This window comes from Loxodonta africana, chromosome 14 (assembly GCF_030014295.1).
Source record: "Loxodonta africana isolate mLoxAfr1 chromosome 14, mLoxAfr1.hap2, whole genome shotgun sequence".
In the NCBI taxonomy this organism is placed as follows: Eukaryota; Metazoa; Chordata; class Mammalia; order Proboscidea; family Elephantidae; genus Loxodonta; species Loxodonta africana.
Window position 1 is genome coordinate 57,725,591 of NC_087355.1, and position 25,616 is coordinate 57,751,206.

Below are 25,616 nucleotides of genomic sequence, written 5' to 3' on the forward strand. Positions count from 1 at the left end.
TGATATAATGAATAAATGTGAGAGTAAAGAAAGGAGAGGTGACAGAGAGAAGACGATCTTTGCTTACTTCAAAGTTTACATTGGGTCCTGTTCAACATTCTGATGAATCTGATCCTTCAACCCAGTATTTTAGGTAAATAAGAAAAAAGAATTCTTTCAAGATTATCTGTGGGAATAGCATATGTTTCTCCTACCCTAAAAGGAGCAGAAGGAGCCCTGGTGGTGCAGTGGTTAAGTGTTCGGCTGCTAATAGAAAGGTTAGTTTTTTGAACCCACCAGCTGCTCCGCAGGAGAACGGTAAGGCAATGTGCTTCTGTAAATATTTAGAGCCTCAGAAATCCTATGGGACATTCTACTCTGTCCCATCCGGTTGTCATGAGTCAGCATCAACTCCACAGCAATGGATTTGGTTTTACTTGGCTGAACAGAAGCATGGTTCCACAAATAGCAATGTGTTCCCCACTCCCTCCCCACAGTATCTGAATTGTAGAGGATGTATGGCCTCTGGATTCTCAGGACTTTGGAGATGGCTCTAACTCTTCATTGTGCATTCAAGGTACATGTAACCTGGACATGTAATATGTACGTGGCAAGCACTTAGGTACGAGACATCCCAGGAATGAGCAGAAAATACATAAAAAACTGTGTGTGTGAGAGAGGGGCAGGGAAGTCTATACAAGAGGGTTTTCATCCACTAGAGACCTGGGAAGCTGGGGAGAAAGCACTCAGGAATATACGTTTCTGGTTTACCAAGCTCACAAATCAATCTAATTGTTCAGCAATTCGACTAGGATCTGCTTTACATCTCATAAACAAACACTTCTGGCTTTACCTTTTTAGGTTCTGGCATATTATTAATATAAATAGTGTAGATTCCACTTTTATTAAAACCAGCTTGATATACATCTGCACAGTCTCTAAATGGTTTCTCTTCCTCTCTTTTTCCTCCCTTTAGTAAAACTGCAAAAAGAAAAAAAAGAGTTGAAATATGTGAGTAAGAACGTCACTACTGTTAGTAACCAAATGGACTCTGAGCATATCCAACCATGTCTTCATTTTCACCAAACAAATGTCAATATTGCATTTACTAAAAAAATCAATCATAAAAGCAATACTTGATTTTGAGGTGACTTATAAAATTACAAAACTGAAGAAAAAGGATTAGAGCAATTCCTAACTAAACACTTTTTGTATTCTATCATTTTTGATTTTTGGTTTACCTTTATCAGAACATCAACTCAAGGGACAGATGATCTCATCATGTGATGCTCCCACCTGGCACCAATTTTGTCCACAATTCCTGTAAAATTTCTAAAACATTCTTATATGCCTTTCATAGGAAAATAAATAAATAAATAAGAGGGCTAAAGCATTTTTTAGAGGAGGCAGTGGCAAGGATAACAAATTCAAACACAAAGACTATATACAGTGGTTTAACACACTGAAAGCACATACTATTGTTTTTCTGTGGCTTTAGATTGAGAAAAAAAAAAAAGCTCCTAGAAATTTTTACACAAAGCCCCCACAACTTTCAAAGTGATTAGATTGGCAAAGTTAAAAAAGAGTCTCTGGCTTGATTAAACCAGAAAGAAAATAGAACTGAACTTTTTTTTTAAATTTAACGTCCTGAAGTTAAACCACCAGGCAGATAATAAACAAAAGAAAAAACAAGACTTTGAAACTAAGTTACATAAGGGGAAGAGTCACAGAAAAGAGTGGGAGTCATGTGAAGATGGGAAATTTAATCATAGCTAGTCTGTATTGAAAAGAACCTTATTTTATTCACTGAGTTAATTCTTAAGAAGTGAAATCAAAATAGGAAAATGCCTCATGTTTAGCAGTTCTTAGCTAAAGATATGTATGATACATTTATAAAATATTTATGATTTAATACTTTCTTCTAATAAGTATACAACTTATTTTAGTAATTGATTTCATTTAAACTTCTAGAATTAAGAATATCTTAAAATCTGTTATTTAATAAATTACCTGCTTTCAATGACTTTGTGAAAATGATCTTTTATAACAGAAATATCAAAGACAAACTTCAAATCAGTGCTTTTAAGTTGATTCTAAATGTTCTAATAATTTAAAATGTTAGGCTGATTTAAACTAGAGATGCATAATGTTTACTAATTTATCAGCAATTAAAAACTCGCAGCTTTGTGGAAAGAATGATTGTCTCAATATAAATGTTTCAAATTTTTACAAATACTAAACAATGTTTCAAGAAAATGAAATATCCATGCTGGATATTTTTCCATAACAAACAAAAATAATGTGGCATTTAATAGCATCACAGTATTCTATATGGCTCACATCCTTGAGTTAATGATCTTGCCAACTTATATTAATAATAATTAAGTCTAAACACCACCATCACAATCGCAATATTAACAGGGAATAAGTAAACTGATTAAAGAGTGCTAAGGGCTCATATAATAAAGAAGAATTAGTATATAGAATGTTATAAAATAGCAATTCAAAAATTAATATATAAATGCTTGCTCAAAAGCCATCTTTAATAGTAGTGGACATGAAAATATATAGGTATAATTTTCAAAAACAGTAATGTAGTTCACATGTGCCTGCTTATTTTAACCTAGTGGACTTTTATTTTTCTAAGACAAAAGCTTCCTAAATTCTAAAAGCTTGATCCCTTCTTCTGTTGAAAAGACAAAAATAACTAACTTTGATGCATAAAAAGGGGATGTAAAGAAATGCCAGTTAAAATTTATGAGCCCTTGAGACTATGAACAAAATAGGAAAATGCGGTCAACAGGAATCCAACAGTAAATCCACTTTTCTTTTTTCGAGTGTTAGATGGGGAAAATCCTTTATCTAGGGAGGCAATGCTTCTCTTGCATATACCACTTCCTGCCCTACCTACGGCTGCTAACCAAGAGGTCAGCAGTTCGAATCTGCCAGGCGCTCCTTGGAAGCTCTGTGGGGCAGTTCTACTCTGTCCTATAGGGTCGCTATGAGTCGGAATCGACTCGACAGTAGCGGTTTAGTGGGTGCCCTACCTTATCTTCCTTATATAAAGAGAACACATTCTCTTCCCACTTCTCTACCACACATTTCAGTAAGAGAAAAGAAAGGAAAAAATTGGGGTATTAAATTATTTTTCTGGAAGCTAATTTTACAAAAATGCTGTACAAACCATGAATACAAATCCTAAACCTGGAAGAATGGTTTGATGATTTTACCATAAGAAGCATAAGTAACAATACATGATGGTTACACAATAGGGTTTGTGTTGTTGTTGCCGTTTTCATTATTGTTGTTATGGCAGCATATCTGAATGTATATTTCATTTTTTGAAACATAATCTTGTATCTCTGAAAATTCCAAACATTTACATTGAGATACTCATTCTTTCCACAGTGATTCTTGTTTTCGTTGTTAGGTGCCATTTAATCAGTTCTGATTCATAGCAACCCTAGGTACAACACTGCCCGGTCCTGCGCCATCCTCGCAACAATTATTATGCTTGAGCCTATTGTTGCAGCCACTGTGCCAATCCATCTCCTTGACAGTCTTCCTCTTTTCCATTGACCCGCTACTTTACCAAGCATTATATTCTTCTCCAGAGACTGATTCCTCCTGATAACATGTCCAAAGTATGTGAGACATAGTCTCGCCATCCTTGCTTCTAAAGAGCATTCTGCTTGTATTTCTTCCAAGATGTATTTGTCAGTTCTTTTGGCAGTCCATGGTATATTCAATATTCTTTGCCAACACCACAATTTGAAGGCATCAATTCTTCTTCAGTCTTCCTTCTTCATCGTCCAGCTTTCATATGCATATGGGGCAATTGAAAACACCATGGCTTGTGTCAGGCTCACTTTAGTCTTCAAGGTGACATCTTTGCTTTTTAGTAAGGAGGTCTTTTGCAGCAGATTTGCCTAATGCAATGCATCTTTTGATTTCTTGGCTACTGCGTCCATGGGTATTGATTGTAGATCCAAGTAAAATAAAATCCTTGACAACTTCGATCTTTTCTCCATTTATCATGATGTTGCTTATTAGTCCAGTTGTGAGGATTCTTGTTTTCTTTATATTTAAGTGTAATCCATACTGAAGGCTGTGATCTTTTATCTTCATCAGTAAGTGCTTCAAGTCCTCTTCACTTTCAGCAAACAACGTTGTGTCATCTGCGTAACGCAGGTTGTTAATGAATTTTCCTGCAATCCTGATGCCCAGTTCTTCTTCATATAGTCCAGCTTCTCAGATTATCTGCTCAGCATACAGATTGGATAGGTATGGTGAAAGGATACAACCCTGACACACACCTTTCCTGACTTTAAACCCTACAGTATCACCCTGTTCTTTTTGAACAACTCCGCTTGATCTATGTACATGTTCCTCGTGAGCACAATTAAGTGTTCTCGAATTCCCATTCTTTGCAATGTTATCTGTCATTTGTTATGATCCACACAGTTGAATGCCTTTGCATGGTCAGTAAAACACAAGTAAACATCTTTCTGGTATTCTCTGCTTTCAGCCAGGATACACATGACATCAGCTATGATATCCCTGGTTCTGAGTCCTCTTCTGAATCCAGCCTGATTTTCTGGCAGTTCCCTGTCGACGTGCTGCTGCAGCCGCTTTTGAATGATCTTCAGCAAAATCTTACTTGCTTGTGATATTAGTGATATTGTTGGATTATTTCATCATCCCGCTGGGTCACCTTTCTTGGCAATAGGCATAAATATGGATCTCTTCCAGTCAGTTGGCCAAGTGGCTGTCTTCCAAATTTCTTGGCAGAGACAAGTGGGCACTTCCAGTGCTGCATGCATTTGTTGAAACTTCTCAACTGGTATTCCATCAATTCCTGGAGCCGTTTTTCGCCAATGCCTTTAGAGCACCTTGGACTTCTTCCCTTAGTACCAGCAGTTCCTGATCATATGCTACCTCCTGAAATGGTTGAAAGTTAACCAATTCTTTTTGGTATAGTGTCTCTGTGTATTCCTTCCATCTTCTTTTGATGCTTCCTGTGTCATTTAGTATTTTTCTGGTAGAATCCTTCCATACTGCAACTCGAGGCTTGAATTTTTTTTCAGTTCTTTCAGCTTGAGAAATGCCGAGTGTGTTCCTCCCTTTTGGTTTCCTGTATCCAGGTCTTTGCATGTCATTATCATGCTTGACTTGGCCTTTTCGAGCCACCCTTTGAAATCTTCTCTTCAGCTCTTTTACTTCCACAGTGATTAGACTGCTTATTTTTAATTACTTATTAATTAGTAAACATTATGCTTAAAAGTTAATTAAGCTATGGTTTGTCAAAGGCCTTTCTCAGTATAAAGGAAGACTGATTTTCATATCTGTTGGTGTTCTTACTGTTTTAATTTATAAAGTGGGTTAATTATAACTAGCTCTGAGGCAGATCTGGGAGCCCTGGCGGCAAAGTGGTTAAGAAGTTAGGTGTTAACCAAAAGGTCAGGAGTTAAACCCTATGGGGGAGTTCTATTCTGTCCTATAGGGTCGCTATGAGTTGAAATCATCTGAAGGGCAATGAGTTTTTGAGACAGATTTATAAATTCGTTAACATAGAGCAGAGTGACTAAAATATAATGGGTACTCAAGAAATCGTAGTTACTACTGTTGTTATAATAATATTATTAATAGCAACATTATATTATTATTCTTTCCTCTAGAAGGGATGCTGGTTGGGTGTGAAGGCCAGCCAATTCCCATCAATGGAGTGGTGGATATTGTTGTTTTTCACCCTCAAATGCAAATATTGTATCTGGCTGAAACTAGGGCAGTTACAGTTGGCTGGTTATATTTAGGATTATATTGAACTGGCTGGCCTCTCCTTGTCAATGTTGGCTAATTAGTTTATTTCATTGGTTGACTAAATCAGGTCATACCATCATTAAGTCTAAAAGAAACAGGTAAAGTAATGTTGTATATTGTAAGCTTTGCCTGAATAAGATTTTAAGATTATTTCAGATGAAATTGTAGCACTGGTGGTACAGTGGTTAAATACTTGGCTGCTAACCAAAAGGTGAGAAGTTGGAATCCACCAGCCACTCCTTGGAAACTCTATGGGGCAGTTCTACTCTGTCCTATAGGGTAGCTATGAGTAGGAATCAACTTGACAGCAATGGGCTTGGACTCGGGCTCAGATGAAATTACATATGATGTATATATATCAGCATGTTGGTTGTAGAGGATTTTGATCTCCTAACTTTAGTTTACATGGCTAATTATTTTCTCTGTTAAATCCCTGACAGTTCTGAGTTTCGATGTCATGCTTAAAGAGAGAAGGCCAGTGCCGTCATGCTTAGGTAGTGTAAAACTGAAGGTGTGGTAAACATTTCAAAACACAGAAAACCAATAACAAAGATGAATTCACTGAACGTACAAGTATCAACAATAATGATAGTTTTTTTTTTTTTTTTTACAAAATCTTTAAATTCAATAGGATGGAAGGTAACGGCTAGGGGAATGTGTGGTAAATGACAAGAAACAGGGATATGAAAGACCTGATGGAAGATACAAGAAGCGTGAACTGGACAGCTGGGAAGAGGGATGTGGATACCTGATAGAACACTTCACCTGTCTGTAAAAGTGGCTTAGATCTTTGGTAATATTAGACTGGTTTAAAAGCATAAATTAATAAATGGATCTTTACATCTAAAAGACCCTTCTTTGGCGACATACTCTTACCTTTTACTCTCCCATTCTTTAATTCCTACTAAATTTGTCTTTTTTTATTATTATTATTATTTGAGGGTCTAGATCTCTGCCATTACTAGCAGCCACTTTCTAGACTTCCTTTCCTTTTTTGCTAGTCTCTACCTCAGGGCCAGACATTTAGGAATGGTTCAGGTAACATTCATGGTATTCTTGATCCATTGTCCTTTCATGGAACAAACAAGGTAAATCCAGACCCTAGGAAGGGCATTTATTCAAACATTAAAGTGAAGCTATTTGATGTCATCCAAATGTATGCTTTCTAAGCCTCACTAGGTTCTCCATGCTGTTTAGTCAAACCTTTGGTCATCTCTAATGGACTTTCTACCACAATTCCAGCAGAACCTACTTCAAATCTTTTCAATATTTCCAAGACTAAATCCCACTCCTTTCTTCTCTTTCTCTTGTAGACCTTGTTTTATTTTTTACTATGAAGATCAAAGCCATTTAATATGTCTTCTCCACTCCTTTCCTCTATAGTACAGAAGTTCTCTGTCATGGATTGAATTGTGTTCCCCCAAGATATGTGCCAACTTGGTTAGGCCTTGCTTCTCAGTATTGTGTGGTTGTCCTCAATTTTGTGATTGTACTTTACATTAAAGAGGATTAGGTTGGGATTGTAACTCCCTTACTAAGGTTACCTCCCTGATGCAATATAAAGGGAGTTTCCCTGGGGTGTGCTCTGCACCACCTTTTATCTTACAAGACATAAAAGGCAAGAGAAGCGAGCAGTGAGGAGGGGACCTTATACCACCAAGAAAGCAACGATGGTAGCAGATCGTGTCCTTTGGATCTGAAGTTCCTGTGCAGAGAAGCTCCTAGACCACAGGAAGATTGATGACAAGGACCTTCCTCCAGAGCTGCCAGAGAAGAGGAAACCTTCCCCTATAACTGATGCCCTGAATTTGGACTTGTTGCCTATTAGACTGTGAGAGAATAAACTTCTCTTTGTGAAAGCCACCCACTTGTGTTATTTCTGTTATAGCAGCACTAGATAACTAAGACATTCTCTTTGCCTATATTTCTCCTGCCTTCCAAGTTGACCTCTCCTAATCCCTTTTCCACTTCTCTAATTGTCCTTTCTCTTTCGTCTTGATTGGCTCCTCTTCCTCTCCTCACCACAATGTAGAAGTTTTGATAATTCTGTTCTTTTTCTTTTTTTAGAAGTTTTTGATTCTTATTTCAACTTTTATTTTGTTTCCATCTTTTTTTTATTGTACTTTAGATGAAAGTTTACAGAACAAACTAGTTTCTCCTTAAATAGTTAGTATACATATTGTTTTACAACATTGGTTAACAACCCAACAACACGTCAACGCTCTCCCTTCTCGACCTTGAGTTCCCTATTACCAGGTTTCCTGTCCCCTCCTGCCTTCTAATCCTTGCCTCTGGGCTGTTATGCCCCTTTAGTCTCTCTCTCTCTTTTTTTTTTTACATTTTTATTGTGCTTTAAATGAAAGTTTACAAATCAAGTTTGACTCTCATACAAAAATTTATAAATACCTTGCTATATACTCCTAATTGCTCTCCCCCTAATGAGAGAGCAGACTCCTCCCCTCTACTCTCTTTTTTCATGTTCATTCAGCCAGCTTCTGGCCCTCTCTACCCTCTCATCTCCCCTTCAGACAGGGGATGCCAATATAATCTCATGTGTCTGCTTCACCCAAGAAGCTCATTCTTCACCAGTATCATTGTCTATCTCATAGTCCAGTCCAATCCCTGTCTGAAGAGTTACCTTTAGTAAATGGTTCCTGTCTTGGGCTAATAGAAGGTCTGGGGATCATGACCTCCGGGGTCATTCCAGTCTCAGTCAGGCCAGTAAGTCTAGTCTTTTTATGAGAATTTGGGGTCTGCATCCCACTGCTCTCCTGCTCCCTCAGGGTTTTTTTGTTGTGTTCTCTGTCAGGGCAGTCATTGGTTGTAGTCGGGCACCATCTAGTTCTTCTGGTCTCAGGCTGATGTAGTCTTTATGCGGCCCTTTCTGTCTCTTGGGCTCATAGACAATTCCACTCTTGACCCTCTATGCTTTATACATCTGCTCTTTCAGCAAATTATGTAGCATGGCTTCAAACCTCCACACAGAAGATTCCTATAATATATAAACTTTTTTGAACACTGTAACAGACACTGCTCTGGGAATACAAAGATACATGAGAAAAATTGAACAGAGGTCATGGAATAATAATTTTCAAATAATGTTGTTTGTTTAATTATAGAGGAGCACACAACATAACCTGCAGCTTCAGCGAAATCTTCCTTGAAGAGATGAGATCTGAGCTGGTGCTTAACGCATGAGTAGCATATGCCTCTCTCTTGACCTCCAGATCTATATTTCTACTTGTCCTTTGGGCATTTCCTACTCCTACCCCAACTTCAATCTGTTTACTGTTACCTAATCTTTCCTTCCAAATTCTGTATTCTCTATTTCTCTTACTGGCCCACTATCTTCCCCCAGTTGTCATAGTTAAACATTAACGAAAATCTAAATATAAAATTATTGCACTGAGGTTTTTTTTATTGATATCTCTGCCTCCTGTTCCTTCTTATTTCAATCCATACTATATCAATTACTTCAACAAATATTAATTCAACATTTGCTCTGTAGGGTCTCTATGAGTCTGAATCGACTCAATGGCACTGGGTTTGGGTATTTACAAAACTTTTCCTAGGCACTGAAGATACAAATTTGAGAAAACCTAGATCGCGCCCTCTATGTGATCACAGTCTAATGAGAGAAAGACTTGTTCTATTAGTTAGGACATCTTCCATGATGAGGGAAAACCCAACTCGAGCTGGCCTAAGCAAAAAATATAATTTATTGGACCATATAATTGAACGACCTAAGGTAGAGATTTAGGTAAGGCATAATCAGGCTTCACACAATTAAAAAACTGATTAGAAATTGGTTTCTTCTTTCTTTTTTTCATTCACTTGTTATTGGCTTACTACCATGGAAGCAGCAGTCAAGAAATCAAAAGACGCATTGCATTGGGTAAATTTGGTGCAAAGGACCTCTTCAAAGTGTTGAAGAGCAAAGATGTCTCCCTGAAGAATGAGGTGCACCTGACCCAAGCCATGGTATTTTCAATCACATCATATGCTTGTGAAAGCTGGACAATGAATAAGGAAGACTGAAGAAGAGTTGACACCTTTGAATTGTGGTGTTGGCAAAGAATATTGACTGCCAAAAGAACGAACAAATCTGTCTTGGAAGAAGTACAGCCAGAATGCTCCTTAGAGGCAAGGATGGTGAGACTGCGTCTTACATACTTTGGACATGTTGTCAGGAGGGATGAGTCCCTGGAGAAGGACATCATGCTTGGCAGAGTACAGGGTCAGCAGAAAAGAGGAAGACCCTCAACGAGGTGGATTGACATGGTGGCTGCAACAATGAGCTCAAGCATAACAACGATTTTGAGGATGGCGCAGGACCGGGCAGTGTTTCGTTCTGTTGTGCATAAGGTTGCTATGAGTCAGAACCAACTCGACAGCACCTAACCACGACAACAACAACACCTGGTAGTAAAACGGATGCCAACAGCTTTTAGGAGTATAATCTTTCAGGTTTAAATACAGCAACAAAGAGAGAAAATGCAGACAATTGCCACAATGTACCAGGTACAGTGGGAGCTTTCAGGGGGGATAACCTTCATCTACCAGGTGGACTTAGAGAAGGCTGCCTAGAAGAGATAATACCTGAAAGAATAAAACAGGTAGGAAAAGTTTATCTGAGCTAAACTTTAAGAGTCTAGAATGTGAACTCAGAGACTTCACCCACACCAACATCAGCAAATAAATCTAGAAAGTCTTAGGAAAAAAATCATTCATTCTTTTCATTTATCCTTATCTGTACAACCAAATCTTTGTGATCTAAAAGGGAAGAACAGGGACACAAGCAGGTGCATGGTCTTTCATCATTCAACATTCGGTCCCAATAAGCAACCTGAAACCCCAACCCCAGCAGCTGTTTACTTTACCTGGCTTCTCCCTTCACCTGCCCAACCAATTACATCCAGACTGTGTATCCGCCACCAGACTGAGTTCAGTGAAAGACTATGAAAACTGAGGCACAGGGTCACTTCAATTCAAATGAACCCTCAAGAGGAAACTTCCTGGAATTTAGGATTTCGAATTCTGAGTCTCAGCAACCCTAGCAGAGAACACAGGGAAAATTAGCATCTCTGCCAAAAACCAAAACCAAAGCCGTTGCCACTGAGTGAATTCCAACTCATAGCCACCCTGTAGGACAGAGTAGAACTGCCCCATAAGGTTTTCAAGGAGCGGCTGGTGGATTTGAACTATGGACCTTTTGGGTATAGCCGAGCTTTCAAGTACTGTGCCACCAGGGTTCCGCATTGCCCTAGAGACATGAAAAAATCCAAAGCCGTTGTTCCTACCCATTTCTAATAAGTTGTGTTAAAGGATCAATTCCTCAAACATTTGTTTTCAGTCTTCAAATGTGGCTAATGGTTCATATCTTTCCAGTAATTAATACACATCAGAATGTATGTGGATCAAATTATTTGCTTAAGGATAATCATTGTGGAGCTTTTGGGGCTGTCATCATTAAGAAGGCCATAACACAAGGAATTGATCCTGTCTGTGATTTCAACACAACAGGTGACCAAAGCTAACTGAGTATACGGTTAAGTAAAACAGCACATCTGATAAGGTGCAAACAACCAATTAATTAGATTCTGTGCATTTCAGCCAGGTGTGTGGACATTTTATAGAAAGGCCATTTTAAAGACACTCCCTAGAATTCTAGTGTACTGGAAAGGATTTTGAGATAATATTCACGAAAGAGGACAATATCTTGCATCTCGATAGAGTAGAAAAAGCAAAAGAATGTGTGCAAGCAGTCTAAGTTCTAATGTTTTTGTGAGTGAGTGTGAGTGTGAGGGAAGCTTGCCCATGATTTTATAAATGCATAGTTAAAAAAAAAAAAAAGCTTTATGCTTCTAAATTGAAAAAAATCAGGGTTGGTATTTCATCACATATAAAACAAGTGCACAAATATTTAGATATTTGTGCACTGATTTCTGAACGTGACTGTTTTTAACCTACAAAAATGGCAAACTACATGCTATTCAATCTAACAAATGCATGTATTCTAGTCTTAAACACTCTTAATCTGAAATCTTTAATTAAACAGCTCTGGTGGCACAGTGGTTAAGAGCTCAGGCAGCTAACCAAAAGGTCGGCAGTTTGAGTCCACCAGCTGCTCTGTGGGAACCCTGTGGGGCAGTTCTACTCTGCCGATAGGGTCGCTATGAGTCAGAATCCACTCAACAGCAGCTGGTTTGGTTTTCGGTTTGATCCACCCACTCACCCTAGTAAAAGGGAACATCATTTATCTGTAACAATATTATCTTAACTAAAAGTTTTTTTTAAGAACTGTTTTACTCTCATTTAAATTCTTTGTATGTACATATTTTGTAGTTAATTGGTGGGACTATAATAATCATGATCATAATAAAAACAACCATTATTTGAACACTTACTAAGTGTTAAAATCTGAACTTGATATACCAAGTGTGTTTTACATACTTCATTATCATTTGACCCTCATAAATATGAGGTGGGTTTATCAATATATTGTTTTGTATATGAGGAAACTGAGGCTCAGAGATGCTATGAAGAACTTGTAAGAAGTGGAAATTGCTGACAATAAAGCTAAGAGTCTTAACCATTTCTTACTGGTCTTTGGAGTAAAATCAAACCTAAATACAACCTCTATGTCAGAATCATCAGCAATACTTATCTCCACTGAGAAGGTCACATCCAGGGTCCTGAGTGAATCAGGACAGGTCTTAATTCTGAATGTAGACACAGGGCACAAGCCCTTCTCATGGAAGCAAAGAAATGTGGGGAAAGTGAAAGGAGTCAGAAACGACAGGAAAGAAGAAAAATAATGAGATGAGGGTAGAAGAGAGTTGCAGGCAATAGAACTCTCTGTGGCACTAGAGCCTCGGCAGAAATTTGAAGCAGTGATGGCACACAACTTCAAGAGCTAAACGAGGCCTCTACATAGCCACATTGGATTTCATAAGGTAGATATCCTGAAAGCCATGCTCATTACCCTTGATTTACCATCATTAGTTTTAGATATTATTCTTACAAGCTAGTTACATGGTATCTCAGCCTACGGATTATTTACTAGAAGCTACAAATTTAGAGAAAGAGCTGGTGGGGAGGATGGAGTGAGGATGTGTGTGTGTGTTCTTTTTCTAGAGTTAGTCAAGATGACAATAGAAAAATTGGTCATTTAAAGCTCTGAGAGAAAAAGAAAATATAAAAAACTAGGCAACCTTAAGAAATGATAGTAGTTTGGGTATTATTTAGTATAAGAAAATTTATTTTCTATGCATTCTCCACGGCATTATGGTATTATGATGAAAATTAATTTATCTTAATGATAATGACCTTAAATTACTAGGAAAATCAATTTTATTCAATTATTTATGAAAAAGAGGTGAGGATAAATACAATGTAGAAATACCCTCATGCTATTGCAAATTTTTCTTAAATCTCTACTACTTCTAAAGAGATAAATTTTAATTATCTAGAGAATTTATTACCCATGATGTATAATTGTAAGTATACACATTTTTAATAATTGAGATACATTCATATGGTATATGAATTGTTAAAACTATATGGACATGCAAAGTACTTTATGACACAAATGGATCTCTGATTTTACAGTAGGATTTTTTTTAATGTAGAAGAATAATTTTGTTTTGGAAGAATAATGAATCATCAAATAATTCTATTTATTTTACCCACCTTAGTTTGATTACTGTATTTAAATACATTTTCTAATGCTCTTCTAATGTGAAATGACTCCTCTGTATATAACTGAATTGACATATGATATTAGTTACTGCTCGAAGTAGTCAACAATGAAAAAAAATTGGCTAAAAGTTGAAAATGGATTTGTACACACTTTTGTTTAATTGAATGACCATCCATTTTTCATAAAATTCATTTCTGTGTTTTCCCTTTGGGAACCCTGATGGGCAGATACGAGTGCCACATGACCCTTGCTGTTTGTTCAGAAGGTCACTTCATTAACAAAGATATTTCAGGTGTTTCATGTGTGTTAATTTCCCATGTAATGCTTTCAACCTGTCTGGAATATACTGATTTTGCACCAAAGATTTCCCATGCATGTGGGAAAGCTTAAAGGGCATCTTTTGTGCCCTGTTATGAGGAGACAAAGAATCAATTTCTGCAAAAGTCATTAAAAACGGAATTAAAGTCATTAAAAACGGAATTAAAGTCATTGCGCAATGTCATGGAAATTAATAGAAAGTAGCTGCTAGGTGCTTTTGAAAACTGACAAAACAAAAATCTTCACGTTGAAGTTTTAAATAAATAATTAAATGCTGACTGCCACCACAGGTTTGTCACATTGATTCTTACTTTTGTGGTGAAATATACTTGAAGAACAGTATTTGACTACCAATAGGGATTTTGCATGAGGTTCTACTCTGGACTTAGGGCTTCCCCAGTCACTAAGAATGATACAAAACAAAGAGAAGACATGGAAGTATTTGATCATGAAATGTGTGGGTTTGTCTAGGACATCAGGTATATGGTATTTATAGGGGATCAGAACCCAAGCGTTCTGATTCCTTTCCTTCAAAATCACCATGCACTGCCTTCTATATGGCACCTACATGGCTCTTCCAAGATGCTGGTGAGGAGACCATCTCAGGTGAAGCCCTAGCTCTGTGGAGATGGACTGGTAGATTAATTATGGTTAAGATTTGAGGTGTGTGTTCGTGTGTGTGTGTGTGTGTGTGTGTGTGTGCATTTTTCTAAGTGGGTAGATGGATCTAACAACTGGCAAAACCTTCCTTTAGAACCAAATCTCCACTTAAAATTAAACCCAAGGTTTAAATGCATTCTTCTCAAGGAACTCACAGTGGCTGTGAAAAAAGAACATTCACACCTGAAAATAATTATGAGTGCATGCAAAGCCATGATCAAATACTTGCATTAAAAATGTTTGATTTAATTGATATTACATTTAATCACTTGACTTCTTAATAAATTCATTGAAAAGGTGGGGCATCCTTGGTAGGTCACATATTAGCATGACACCTTATCTGAGGTGGTCTCACTCAGAATGAGAACACCCAAGCCAGCACTAGGGTGAGACTCCAGTATATTTAGAATTAGTTATGATATTGGCATTCTTTAGTTAAAAATAAATTATGAAGCCTCATAGAACACTAAATATGTTTTTATCATTAGTTATAAAGGTTCTTTGCAATTGACTTTAGAAAAATCTTATGCAAAAATCAGTATTTTGCCTATATGCATTTAAGCCTAAATACACGGTTGCAACATTTCTCAGGTCCTATTTCCTTTCTATCCTTTCGTACAGCGTAAGACTTTTTATGGACGTTTCACTCTATGATTGATGTGATACATACATACTTAAATGATGTTAATAAAATATTTTTTTCTTACTTTCTCTCAGAGTGATTAGAGATGTCATTTGGCTTAGTATGAAGTGCCATATCTTATCCTTAAATAATGTCCACTGTCCCATTTTGTACCCAGATATAGAAAATATCTGCTGAATTTGACTTGAGTGTGGATGAGTCCAGGAAATGACTTACTTGAAAACTATTTTGTGCTTCTTTGCTTTAGCCAACCAGGCCATGAAAGCACAAGAGAAGAAGGAATGGAGTTTGCTCATAACAATCCTAGAATACCAAGGAAAGACCCTTTTTTGGTGGCCTTTCACCCTGGTAACTTCCAGGCCCAGCTGGAACCAAGAGATATCCCTTTTCACATAGTCTAGTTTCTGAAGTTGAAACTCTAATTCCAGAAGAAAATTAACCACAAAATTTCAATCTCCCCCAAAAGATGTGGTTTAGAAATAGTTCATGGGAGAGGTCAAGGACTATATTATTTTTTATTTTGTTATCATTAGTTTGGCTATCCAGTATTCATACGATTTTTTTTTTTTTACAGGAATTACGACTTTTAAAAAGGCAGATAACATGCTCCATCAAAAAGGAGAAATATACCATTTCCAAAAATAAACAATCACTTTCCCCTTAAGCCATTGGGTTTTATGAAAGGAAGTGCTAGAGAGACAGTGTGGTTCATTTGAAGGAAATTGTAAATGTTTGACATATAATTTTCTGTCAAGATAAAGCATTTCCTTCATTAAAAGGAAACAAGTGCTCACTGTAGCATTCAGCAGATGACTTCCTGTATTTTTCTTTTTCTTTCTACCTAAGGTTAAATTGTGCATTACAAGTAGTCAACTAAAAAGGCAAATATTTTACTCAGTCAAGGAAAATAATATTTGCTGTTTTTAATCAATGTTTATATGAGTGACATTCAAAAAGTTTTAATTTCCTCCTAGCACTTGTGATGTTTTTAGAGTCTTTGTTAACTCAAAGGACTGCAGGAGTTCAAACTATCTCATCCCTTGACTGAACGATTTACTTTACAAATGCAATAGGTACTGCACAGGAGGTAAATTCCTTTCAGATGGCAGAATTATTCTGAGAACAGAGCCAATGACTTCTCAGCACTGGGAAGGAAGCAAATGCCTCATTTCCTCTTTTAAGAAGGCCAGAGGACCGAAAGTAATGATCAAACGTTCCGTACCACTGCAGTCAGTCTCTGGGAAAGAGGCTTTAGCCCAAATAATTTAGATCACTGAAGAATTAGTAGTATCAGTCATTACGTTTTTCAGATAATGTGAAAGCTGTTTTTTTTTTTTTTAAATGAACTTCATGAAAAACTCTTTATGAATTGAAGTTTGGACTTTATATTAGGGAACTAAGTATATGAACATGTTCATGTCTCTTAATATTTGTTTTTAGGTTTCTTTGATTATGGCTCCCTAGCTACAATTTTTATGTCTTTCACGTTCAAGTTTCTTGAATATGGGTAGGCGACGCTTTCTGTTTATACTTCCTCTCAGTCGTTTTAGTCATATGCTTCATTGAAACTCTACCCATGGAAGGTCACGTCCCAGTGCCAAAATTCACTTTTCAGCCTTTTGTTATTATTATTATCTGATCTTTCTACTTATTTGATGCCGAAAATAACACCTTTCATAATAGTTTTTTTCTCCCTTCCTGATACTGCTCACTACTGTTTTTTCCTTCTAATTCCGGGCTTTCCTTTGCGAATCCTTTTAAAAGGCTTTTATTTGTCTCTTAAAGAACTTCCAATTTTCTGTCTTTGATTTTACATTCTTTTTATTTTATAAAATGGATTCAACACCTTGAGTATGTAAATTATTTTTACTTTTTTTGTACATAAAATTGTGCCTGTGTACTTTCACTATTGGGGGAGTAAGTGGGGAGGAAGACAGAATAAGTAGTTTTCATCAGATTCGCAAATGGATCTATGACCCCAAAGTGGTTAAGGGTCATTACTTTATATGTACTTTCAATGATTTCATTCACTCTTATGGCTTCAACTACTTTTCTTCTCAGTCTACATGGTCATTCAGATTTCTCTCCCCTGGTGGCAGGGTGATAGTGTTTGGCTGCTAACCAAGAAGGTCGGCAGTTCAAATCCACCAGCCACTCCCGGGAAACCCTATGGGGCAGTTCTACTCTGTACTATAGGGTGCTATGAGTTGGAATCGGCTTGACAGCAATAGTTTTATTTTTTTATTTTAATTTTTTTTGGTTTGTATTCCTCTACTTACCAGGCTCAAATGTCCCACAGGCACCTCAGTCAATATGTCCAAAACTAAACTCATTAAAAAAAAAAAAAAAAAAAAAACTCATTACCTTCCCTTAAACATGCTTTCCCCTCATGTTGCTGATTGAAGGAATGCCATAAGTTAGCCCAGAAACTTAGAAGTTATACTTGGCTCTACTTCTAATAAGTCATTATTTCCTATTGATTCTAATTTTTTTTCACAATTTTCCCTTCTACCTGCCTTTCCATTTGCCTCTGCTTGATCCTGACCTCATCATTTCCCTGCTAAGAGATCCTTTGAGAATCTGATGAAAACCATCAATTCTACCTTCCCTCCCCATCATAGTACAGACTCCAGAACCAGACTCCCTGGGTTTCAGTTAGTTTCCTCACTTGTTAGCAGTTTAGTTTTTGGAGATTATTTATCTCTCTGTGCTTAGTTTCTTTATCTGTCATATGAAGTTAATAGCAACATCTACCTTGTGGACCTGTCAAAGTTAAATGAATTAATATATGCAGAGCACTCAGAAGGCTCGCACATTGCACATGTTCTCCAGCTATTTGCTAAAATTGTAATAATGACAAAAAACCCATCTGGCCCCCTACTTCCAGGCTTGTCAGCTTCCAATACATTCTCCTATATTGTGACTAGGGTGATTTTTCTAAAATATAAATGTCATCATGATTATATTGTCTACAACTCATCGTTATCAGAAAAAAAAAATGCCACCAACTTGTTCTGCCTCAATTTACCTATCTAACATCATCTTTCACTGTCTCCTGCTTTTTATTCTGAGCTTTTGACTTATGGATATATGCACACCATATGACCCCCCTCCCACACTCCCATGACTCCTGACACGTAAACGTGTTTTCACTCTCTGGAGCATCCTCCATTTTCTTTATTTTGGAGATTTAGTCATTACCTCCCCCATTAGAATCAACCTGTCTATGTTGTAATCCTGCGTCAACTTTTTCCAGCTACATAGCCTTGGGAAAACTACTCAAGTTCCTTAGGGAAGTTAAAAAATGGAAGTAAACATAGCAGCTCCTTCATATGCTGTTGTAAGAACTAAGTTAATATATGTGAAGCGTGAACAATGCCTGACTCATAGGAAGCGTTCAGTAGAGTCCCCAAGAAAATTCTGCAAAAGCTGGATTCTGCCCTCATCTTTCTGTCCCTGTCATGATTTTAATATCCCTCCTGTGTGCGTTGCTAGTGCCCCAGTGCCCTGGGCTCACCTCTAGCAACCTATCCTGGAATAGAGTTGTCTGTATACCTGTCTCTCTCCTCACTAAACTCTAGGTTCCTTGGAGCCACAGACTGAATTATGTCTTTATTCTTTCCTCAGTGATTTGGACAGTATCTGGCACATTAGAGGAACCAGAAAAATGTTTATTAAATTAAAATGGATGAATATCCTTATCTCCCAGAAGATCATTTAAAACAGAGTAGTTGTTTTATAACAGTTTTTTTTGAATGAATGGGTAAATCCATGAATCACATCTCAGGACAGTAGGAATGTGCTCCAAGCTGATTTGGAGAGCAAGGCTGTTAAAAAAAAAAAAAAACCCTGAGTAATTTTATGATGGAGCCTATTTTCTTTCTGCTTTCTTTTTTTGTCTTGAATTTGGCTTTCCTTTAACTTTTGTATGCTTTGCCAGTAAATAAATTCTTTGCCACATAACATGACATTGACCTCATGTGTACAACATATGTGACAATGTTTTAATTCAATGCTGAACATAGATGACAGGCGAAAGTTTGATAGTCACGCCTTCTGAGGTATCCTAATTGCTCTCCCCAAAGGAAATCCAAACCTTGTTCCCATGCCTTTATTAATATAAACAATTTATTTCCTGTAATAAGTATAAATTGCCAAAAACATGAAGAAGTCAGCTCAGTTTTGATGCTGTGATAATACTGAGGGTAATATTTCTTTAGTGGGTAATGTTTCTAAGAATAAATGTGACCAAATGTCTGCAAACAAAAGTTAAACAAAAATAAATGTGTTACTGGAAGTCTTTCAAAATGGGTGCCAGTTAAGATTGAAATAATTATTTGCCTAAGACATCACTATTGCCTACTCAGAACAAAAAGAGGAAAATTTGGTGAATGATTTCAGAAAATATGTTTATTAATTATGCTTAGCTTAAATGTATCTCATGATATCAGATGTTTTAGTAGGAAAGTCCTGTGAAATGAAACAAAAATACCCCCAGCATGCAAAGATGAATTTACAGTTCCTGATCCAAACAAATGTTTGGAGAAAAGGTAAATTTCTAGCCAACATTTTCTAGAAATACTTTTATCATATACCCTGAATTTGTTATAAACACTGTAGAAGGCATAAAAATAAAAACAACTACAATTTATTGAGCAAGTATTATGGATAGGCATAGATGTTAAGTGTTTTATACAAATTCCCTTTAACTTCTGCTACAAAACAATTAGGTAAATATAATAATCCCATTTTAGAGATAGGAAAATTGAGATTAAAGGAAGCTGCTTGGATGATTGTCAACAATCAGACATTCTAGGGCACTGTATTCATATATTTTCCATGAAAGAAGTTTTGCTTATATGAAAACTAAAAAAACCAAACCCATTGCTGTTGAGTCGATTCTGACTCATAGCGACCCTATAGGTCAGAGCAGAGCTGCCCCATACAGTTTCCAAGCAGCTCCTGGTGGATTCGAACTGCTGACCCTTTGGTTCGTAGCCATAGTTCTTAACCACTATGCAACCACAGTTTCCTTTGCTTATATATAACACTTAATAAATGTGTGTTTGATTGCATTATGTCACTTGGAGGAAAAATACTATGCTATGTCTTCAGTATTGCGTTATTTTATATGCAGCATCTAATTTAACCCTTTCTTGATCACTGTGTAGTTGATACAATTATCCTGATTTTATAAATGATGAGACGGCTTTATAAAGGTTAAATGAATTGCTAATGACAAAGTAAACTCACTAAAAAAATTCTTCTCTTGTGCTATAGTATTACATTCTGGCTGTCTCCACAAATGATCAGGACAAGTTGAAACCAGATGACCTTCAGTGTTAATTAAAATTTTCAGGTTTTTGCTTGACGACATGGCCCATAATATCCTTGGAAAATCTTGCAGAAGTCCACTCTTTGAGTTTTTAAAATACACATGTTAGAAAATTTGATGCATTTATTGTGGTTTATTGATTTTGGAATATTTGCACATATGTAAATCTAAAAGTAAAATAGTCACATATAATTCTTTGGTAAATAATAAATTCCTGTGAAAAATGAATTTTTGGTCAGAGAAGTAGGCAAAGGTTTTACGGGTGTGCTATTAGAAAGAAAAAAAAAGTCATTTTAGTGACTGCACGCTATTTTTATTTTACAACTTCATGAGAGGCAAATTGAACAGATGCTTGATTGATGTCACACTCAAACCCCAAACTTAATCAAATATCTAAATTTTAAAGTCACATCCTCTGCCTTTAAAGTCTACGGACACATTTATTAGGCAAATACTCAGAAAAAAGTTAAAGAATGATAAGTAAGAGGACATATGAGCTCTGTGAGAATCACTAGCACTTGATATCTCTAAAATCAAGGAAAAAAATACTCAACTCCATGTGCTTTAAGTCTCAGGATGATAAGAAAAATGTGTTTTCAATTTTTCCCTGAATATATTCAGCCCTATTTGAGAACAGATACGTCTCATATTAATACTTAATTTCTAAATACTCATGAGCGCTATTAAAATTCTCTGGCAAAATTCTACCATGCTTTCCTTCCAGTGGACTCTAATTCAAGGTTTTGGCAGACTCTGACTGATTAGCAGGTTTTTTCCTTCTCAATCACATTATTGAGCACACCCAAATGGAGCTCTGGGAACTCACTGTTTAAAAAAAATACTACTTTACAAAGTATATTACAAACTTGTTTAGACTATCTAAAGGAGATGTAATTCAAGGTAATGGAGTGTAATAGAGAAATGTGAAATGTCTTTAAAACAAAATCACTTAATGTGGAATTATCATCTTTATTCATATCTATACATGAAAGTATGGAATTGAACTAATTTTTCATGTAACTCAAGTCCAACGTTAAATTAACGGAGCCTCCCCATATGTCCATTTCCTATGAACACTGAACAATTACATGAGTGGCCTCATAAGCCACAGCTCAATGACAACCATCGCTTCAGATATAACTGGTGTGTTCATCACCATTTACAATTCCATTTTCATTCAGTTAAAGGTTGATTAGAGAGTGGAACTACAGAAGATGACACCAAGGTCTAAACTGTTAAGAGCTCTACTGAAATTCTCTTTGAAGTGGGCAGGTGCACAGGGAGGCACTGGTTAAATAATTGTTAGCTGGATAGATGAATAGATGGGTGAGTGTCTTATAAAGAGACACAGGCTTTCAGGTATTTCCAGTAGTGAAATATTTCACAAAAATTTTAATAGTATCAAAATTTTCTCATTTTTCCACTGTCTTGAAGACACAAAAGATAAGTGTGCTTAGATGCCCTTTTTAAATTTTCTCTGCATAGGCCTAAGTACAAGCTATCCCAGTAAGTACTTTTAAAAATAACAAATTCTATCTCATCAAAAAAAAAAAATTTTTTTTTTTTTTTTTTTTTATCTCATCCACGACAGCTGATGGGAACTGTCTTTATCACCATTTTCCTGCAAGCAACTCTCCTTCTACTCCTCCTCACAAATTAAAAACAAACTAATATTCATTTTAAAATGGGAAGCCTCCTGCAACTCTTCTCAGAACTCTTAACAAAACTGTAACATTGGCTAACTTCTGTCCTATATGGTTAGGTGTCTAACACCAAATATTGATTTATGACAGTATAATAACCAATTCAAATTTATAAATGCACTCTCTGAAGTTAAAATATGAAACAATTGTTAGTGCCAATTTCATGAAATTGGCAAGTGTCAATGAAAACTTCTAAGTATAAAGCTCTTTTGGCTGCTTTTACATAGAAACCAATACAAAGTATACAGTTAAACTGAATTTATACTCGCCGCATGTTAAATAATGTATTTGCAATACCGAAGTGAGGAAGAAACTCTTACCACCTTCTTTAGTGCAGAGGTTGACGAGGTTATGGACTGTGTCCATGAGCTCCAGCTGCTGCTTCTGAAGGACACTGTTGTTAGTGGTGGCTCTGTTTAATTGTTTCTCTAGCTCCTGGATTATGTAGGTTTGACGAGTAACCAAGCCTTGAAGGTTCTCTTTCTCTTCCTTTAATGCGTCCAACTCTGCCTTGTGTTTTCCCTCCATTTCTAAGATTTTGTGTTCTAATAAACTACAAGGAAGTGAAAATAAGACTTAGTTTAGAACAAGCTATACAGAAATTGCGATTCAGCCAGTTCCTGAATTTATTTAAGATTAGAAATTTTAATAGCTATTTCACCAAGAAAATATTTTTTTAAGTGAGGACTCAAGAATATAGTTTTTTTTTTTTTTAAAATAGGAGTTACATATACAGTCATATGACACTTAACAGCCACGATAAGTTCTATGATATAGGACATTATGTGATTCGAACATTGTGTGAACACAATATTATATACAGGCAGTCCCGGGTTACGAACATGTGACTTAAGTACAACCTGCAGTTACCAACCAACCCTGTAAAGCCTATTATACTAAAAAATTCAAGGTACATATAATGGTTTGTAGTAACAAACGAGTGTCTAGCAGTGCAATCCCTTTGTAGAGAAGAGACGTGAGATACACATGTTGTGTGCAGGAAGCTGTTAAGCTCACTAGTTCGGTTATGTCAACTACATCCCATTCTGAACAGATTTCTGAACTTATAGGACCACAGACCTATATTTGGTTGGACATTACCTGAAGGGAGGTTATGTAGTATATAACTGCATAACATGTCTCATGAAAAGTTACTAGATCAAACGTTGTCAGAGTGGAGCTCTGGCGGTGCAGTGGTTAATTGGCTGGCTGCTAACCGAAAAAATCGGCACTTCTAGCACCTCTGCTGTTCCTCAGAAGAAAGATGTGGCACCTTGCTTCCATAAAGGCTACAGCCTTGGAAACCCTGTGGGGCAGTTCTACCCTGCCCTATGGGGTTGCTGTGAGTTGGAATCCACTCAGTGGCAACAGGTTTGGGTTTTTGGTTGTCAGAGTAATGTTTGTTTCCTAAATATAATGTATTTCCCGGAGTGTATCTTATACCCAAGGAGTAGCTGACCTGGACTTAGTTATAGTCTCGAGGACTTATAGTATAACTTTCATTAAGGAAATGAGTCCAATAAGAAACAAAACAAACCTAAAAATCCAAACCCTTTGCCATTAAGTCAGTCCTATAGGACAGAGTAGAACTGCCTCATAGGGTTTCCAAGGAGCACCTGGTGGATTCGAACTGCCGACCTTTTGGTTAGCAGCCCTAGGTCTTAACCATTAAGCTACCAGGGTTTCCAAGAAACAGGATAGTTCAGAAAAAAAAAAAGAACAACATATAGAAACTATTTTTATTTACTTTGTTTCATTCATTTGGGATTCTCAAAACGTTAAAAAGAGTTGATTAATTTTCACAATAGTTCTGTGGGCCCATGAAATAATGTTTATATAGAAACCACGGAAGTAGGGATTAACTTATCTAAAGTCATAATGAATTAGAATTATTTGGATTTTTGACATCTGATCCTATATTCTAACCAGTAGTTTATCTCTCAAAAGGAGGTTAAGGAGGAGGCTTAAAGGTACCACAAATAATGGGATATGGTTTATAAAATGAAGGCTCCACAGAGGAACAGAAGCTGAAAATAGACAAGAATCGTCTCCCAGAGCTGAGAGAGAGAGAGAAAGCCTTCCCCTAGATCCACTGCCCTGAATTTGGACTTCTAGCTTCCTAAATTGTGAGAAAATAAATTTCTGTTCATTGAATACATTCACTTACGGTATTTCTGTTATAGCAGCATTGACAAATTAAGACACTGGATATTCGTAGGAACAATTTAAGCATCCAACAACAAGGGATTGGCTAAAACAAACTAAATGTGTTTTATTTCTGTGCACAAAAAATAGAAATCACATGTGTCAAAAATGTTTTGAATTTTGAAAAAAATAAACAAAATCTCTCAAAAAAAAAGAAAAAAAAAATGAAGGCTCCATCAGGCTGGTGGCACAGTCTCACACAAGGTTTTGGGTTGCTTTGCTCCAGCTGATGAAACCTTTAACCAGGAAACTTTCTTCTCTCAGAATTCTTCAAAAGATACTCCCTTTGCATATTGCACATTAAAAATGATAGAAAATGCAGAAGCACGCTTAGATCCGAGCAACTGATTAGGAATAAAAAACATTTACATTTTATAGGGTGTCTAATTTTAATATAGTAGTATGCCTCAGGGTTAAGCCTTATTCAGTTTTCTCAGTTCCATTTTCAGAAGGCTCAACCAGTCCTTAGTTTACAAGGTGTTACTCAAATGTAACATACTAGGCTAGGCACTTCATTTACTCTGGAGACATGTAGCACAAAATCATTGTCTACGTTTTCACAAAGGAGACACTAGGGAGTGTGTTAAATGTAACGTTTAAATTATAAAATACAGCATGTTTGAAGAGCCAAAATTTTCAGTTCCCTGTATTGTGGAACAAGCTGGAATATCTGATTATCGTTTACACAGGTTAAGAAGTGTGTAGATGAGTCGGAATTGCTCATGGGCATTCCAATGCTTACCAACAAACTTGTCCTCCAAGAGTGTGCAGCCTAGCATGTGGCAGAAAATGTGCCTGCTGAGTCAAGTCTGAAAAATACCTGGACCCTTCTATGTTTAAGACCCTACTAATTTAACACATCTTCGGTAGTGTGCCCAAATTCACATATGACATTTTCATGCTGAGACCGTTTAGGGACAGCTCTGTGTGGTATCTGCAAGATAAAACGTGCCGAGTTTTTCTTTTGAGTTGTATTCACTCTACGGGACACCAATAGAGAAAAGGCCCTGCTCTGTGCTGATCACAAAGCAAAAGCAATTTCAACAGATTTTGTTAATGATTTGGGGAAAATACATAGTCACTTATACTTTTTAAACATTTTTGGAAGTGAAAACTTAGGCAAGGAAGTCAGTAAGATGAAAGACAGTGTCTATAAGAGGCAGTCTTCATTCATCATCTTTTAGTATTTTCTTCTATGCCAATAACTTGCTGCTGGAGAAGTTGACAATAACAAATCCATCTGTATTGGTT

The 25,616-nt window shown here is 36.6% G+C and overlaps 1 protein-coding gene across 2 annotated transcripts in view; it reads right to left on the reverse strand.

Annotated features, from left to right (window-relative positions):
- The window catches only part of ANGPT1 (angiopoietin 1), a 282,518-nt gene that overhangs the window by 62,799 nt on the left and 194,103 nt on the right, over window positions 1-25,616 (reverse strand). Inside the window, exons 4-5 of one of the 2 annotated variants that reach the window (XM_010588449.3) lie at window positions 22,484-22,713; window positions 833-960 (exon numbers count right to left, since the gene is read on the reverse strand). In XM_010588449.3, coding sequence (XP_010586751.1) covers window positions 833-960; window positions 22,484-22,713 — 358 coding nt within the window. Of the gene's footprint in view, window positions 1-832; window positions 961-22,480; window positions 22,714-25,616 lie in introns of both variants that reach the window. The other variant, XM_003408432.4, reaches the window with a different exon arrangement.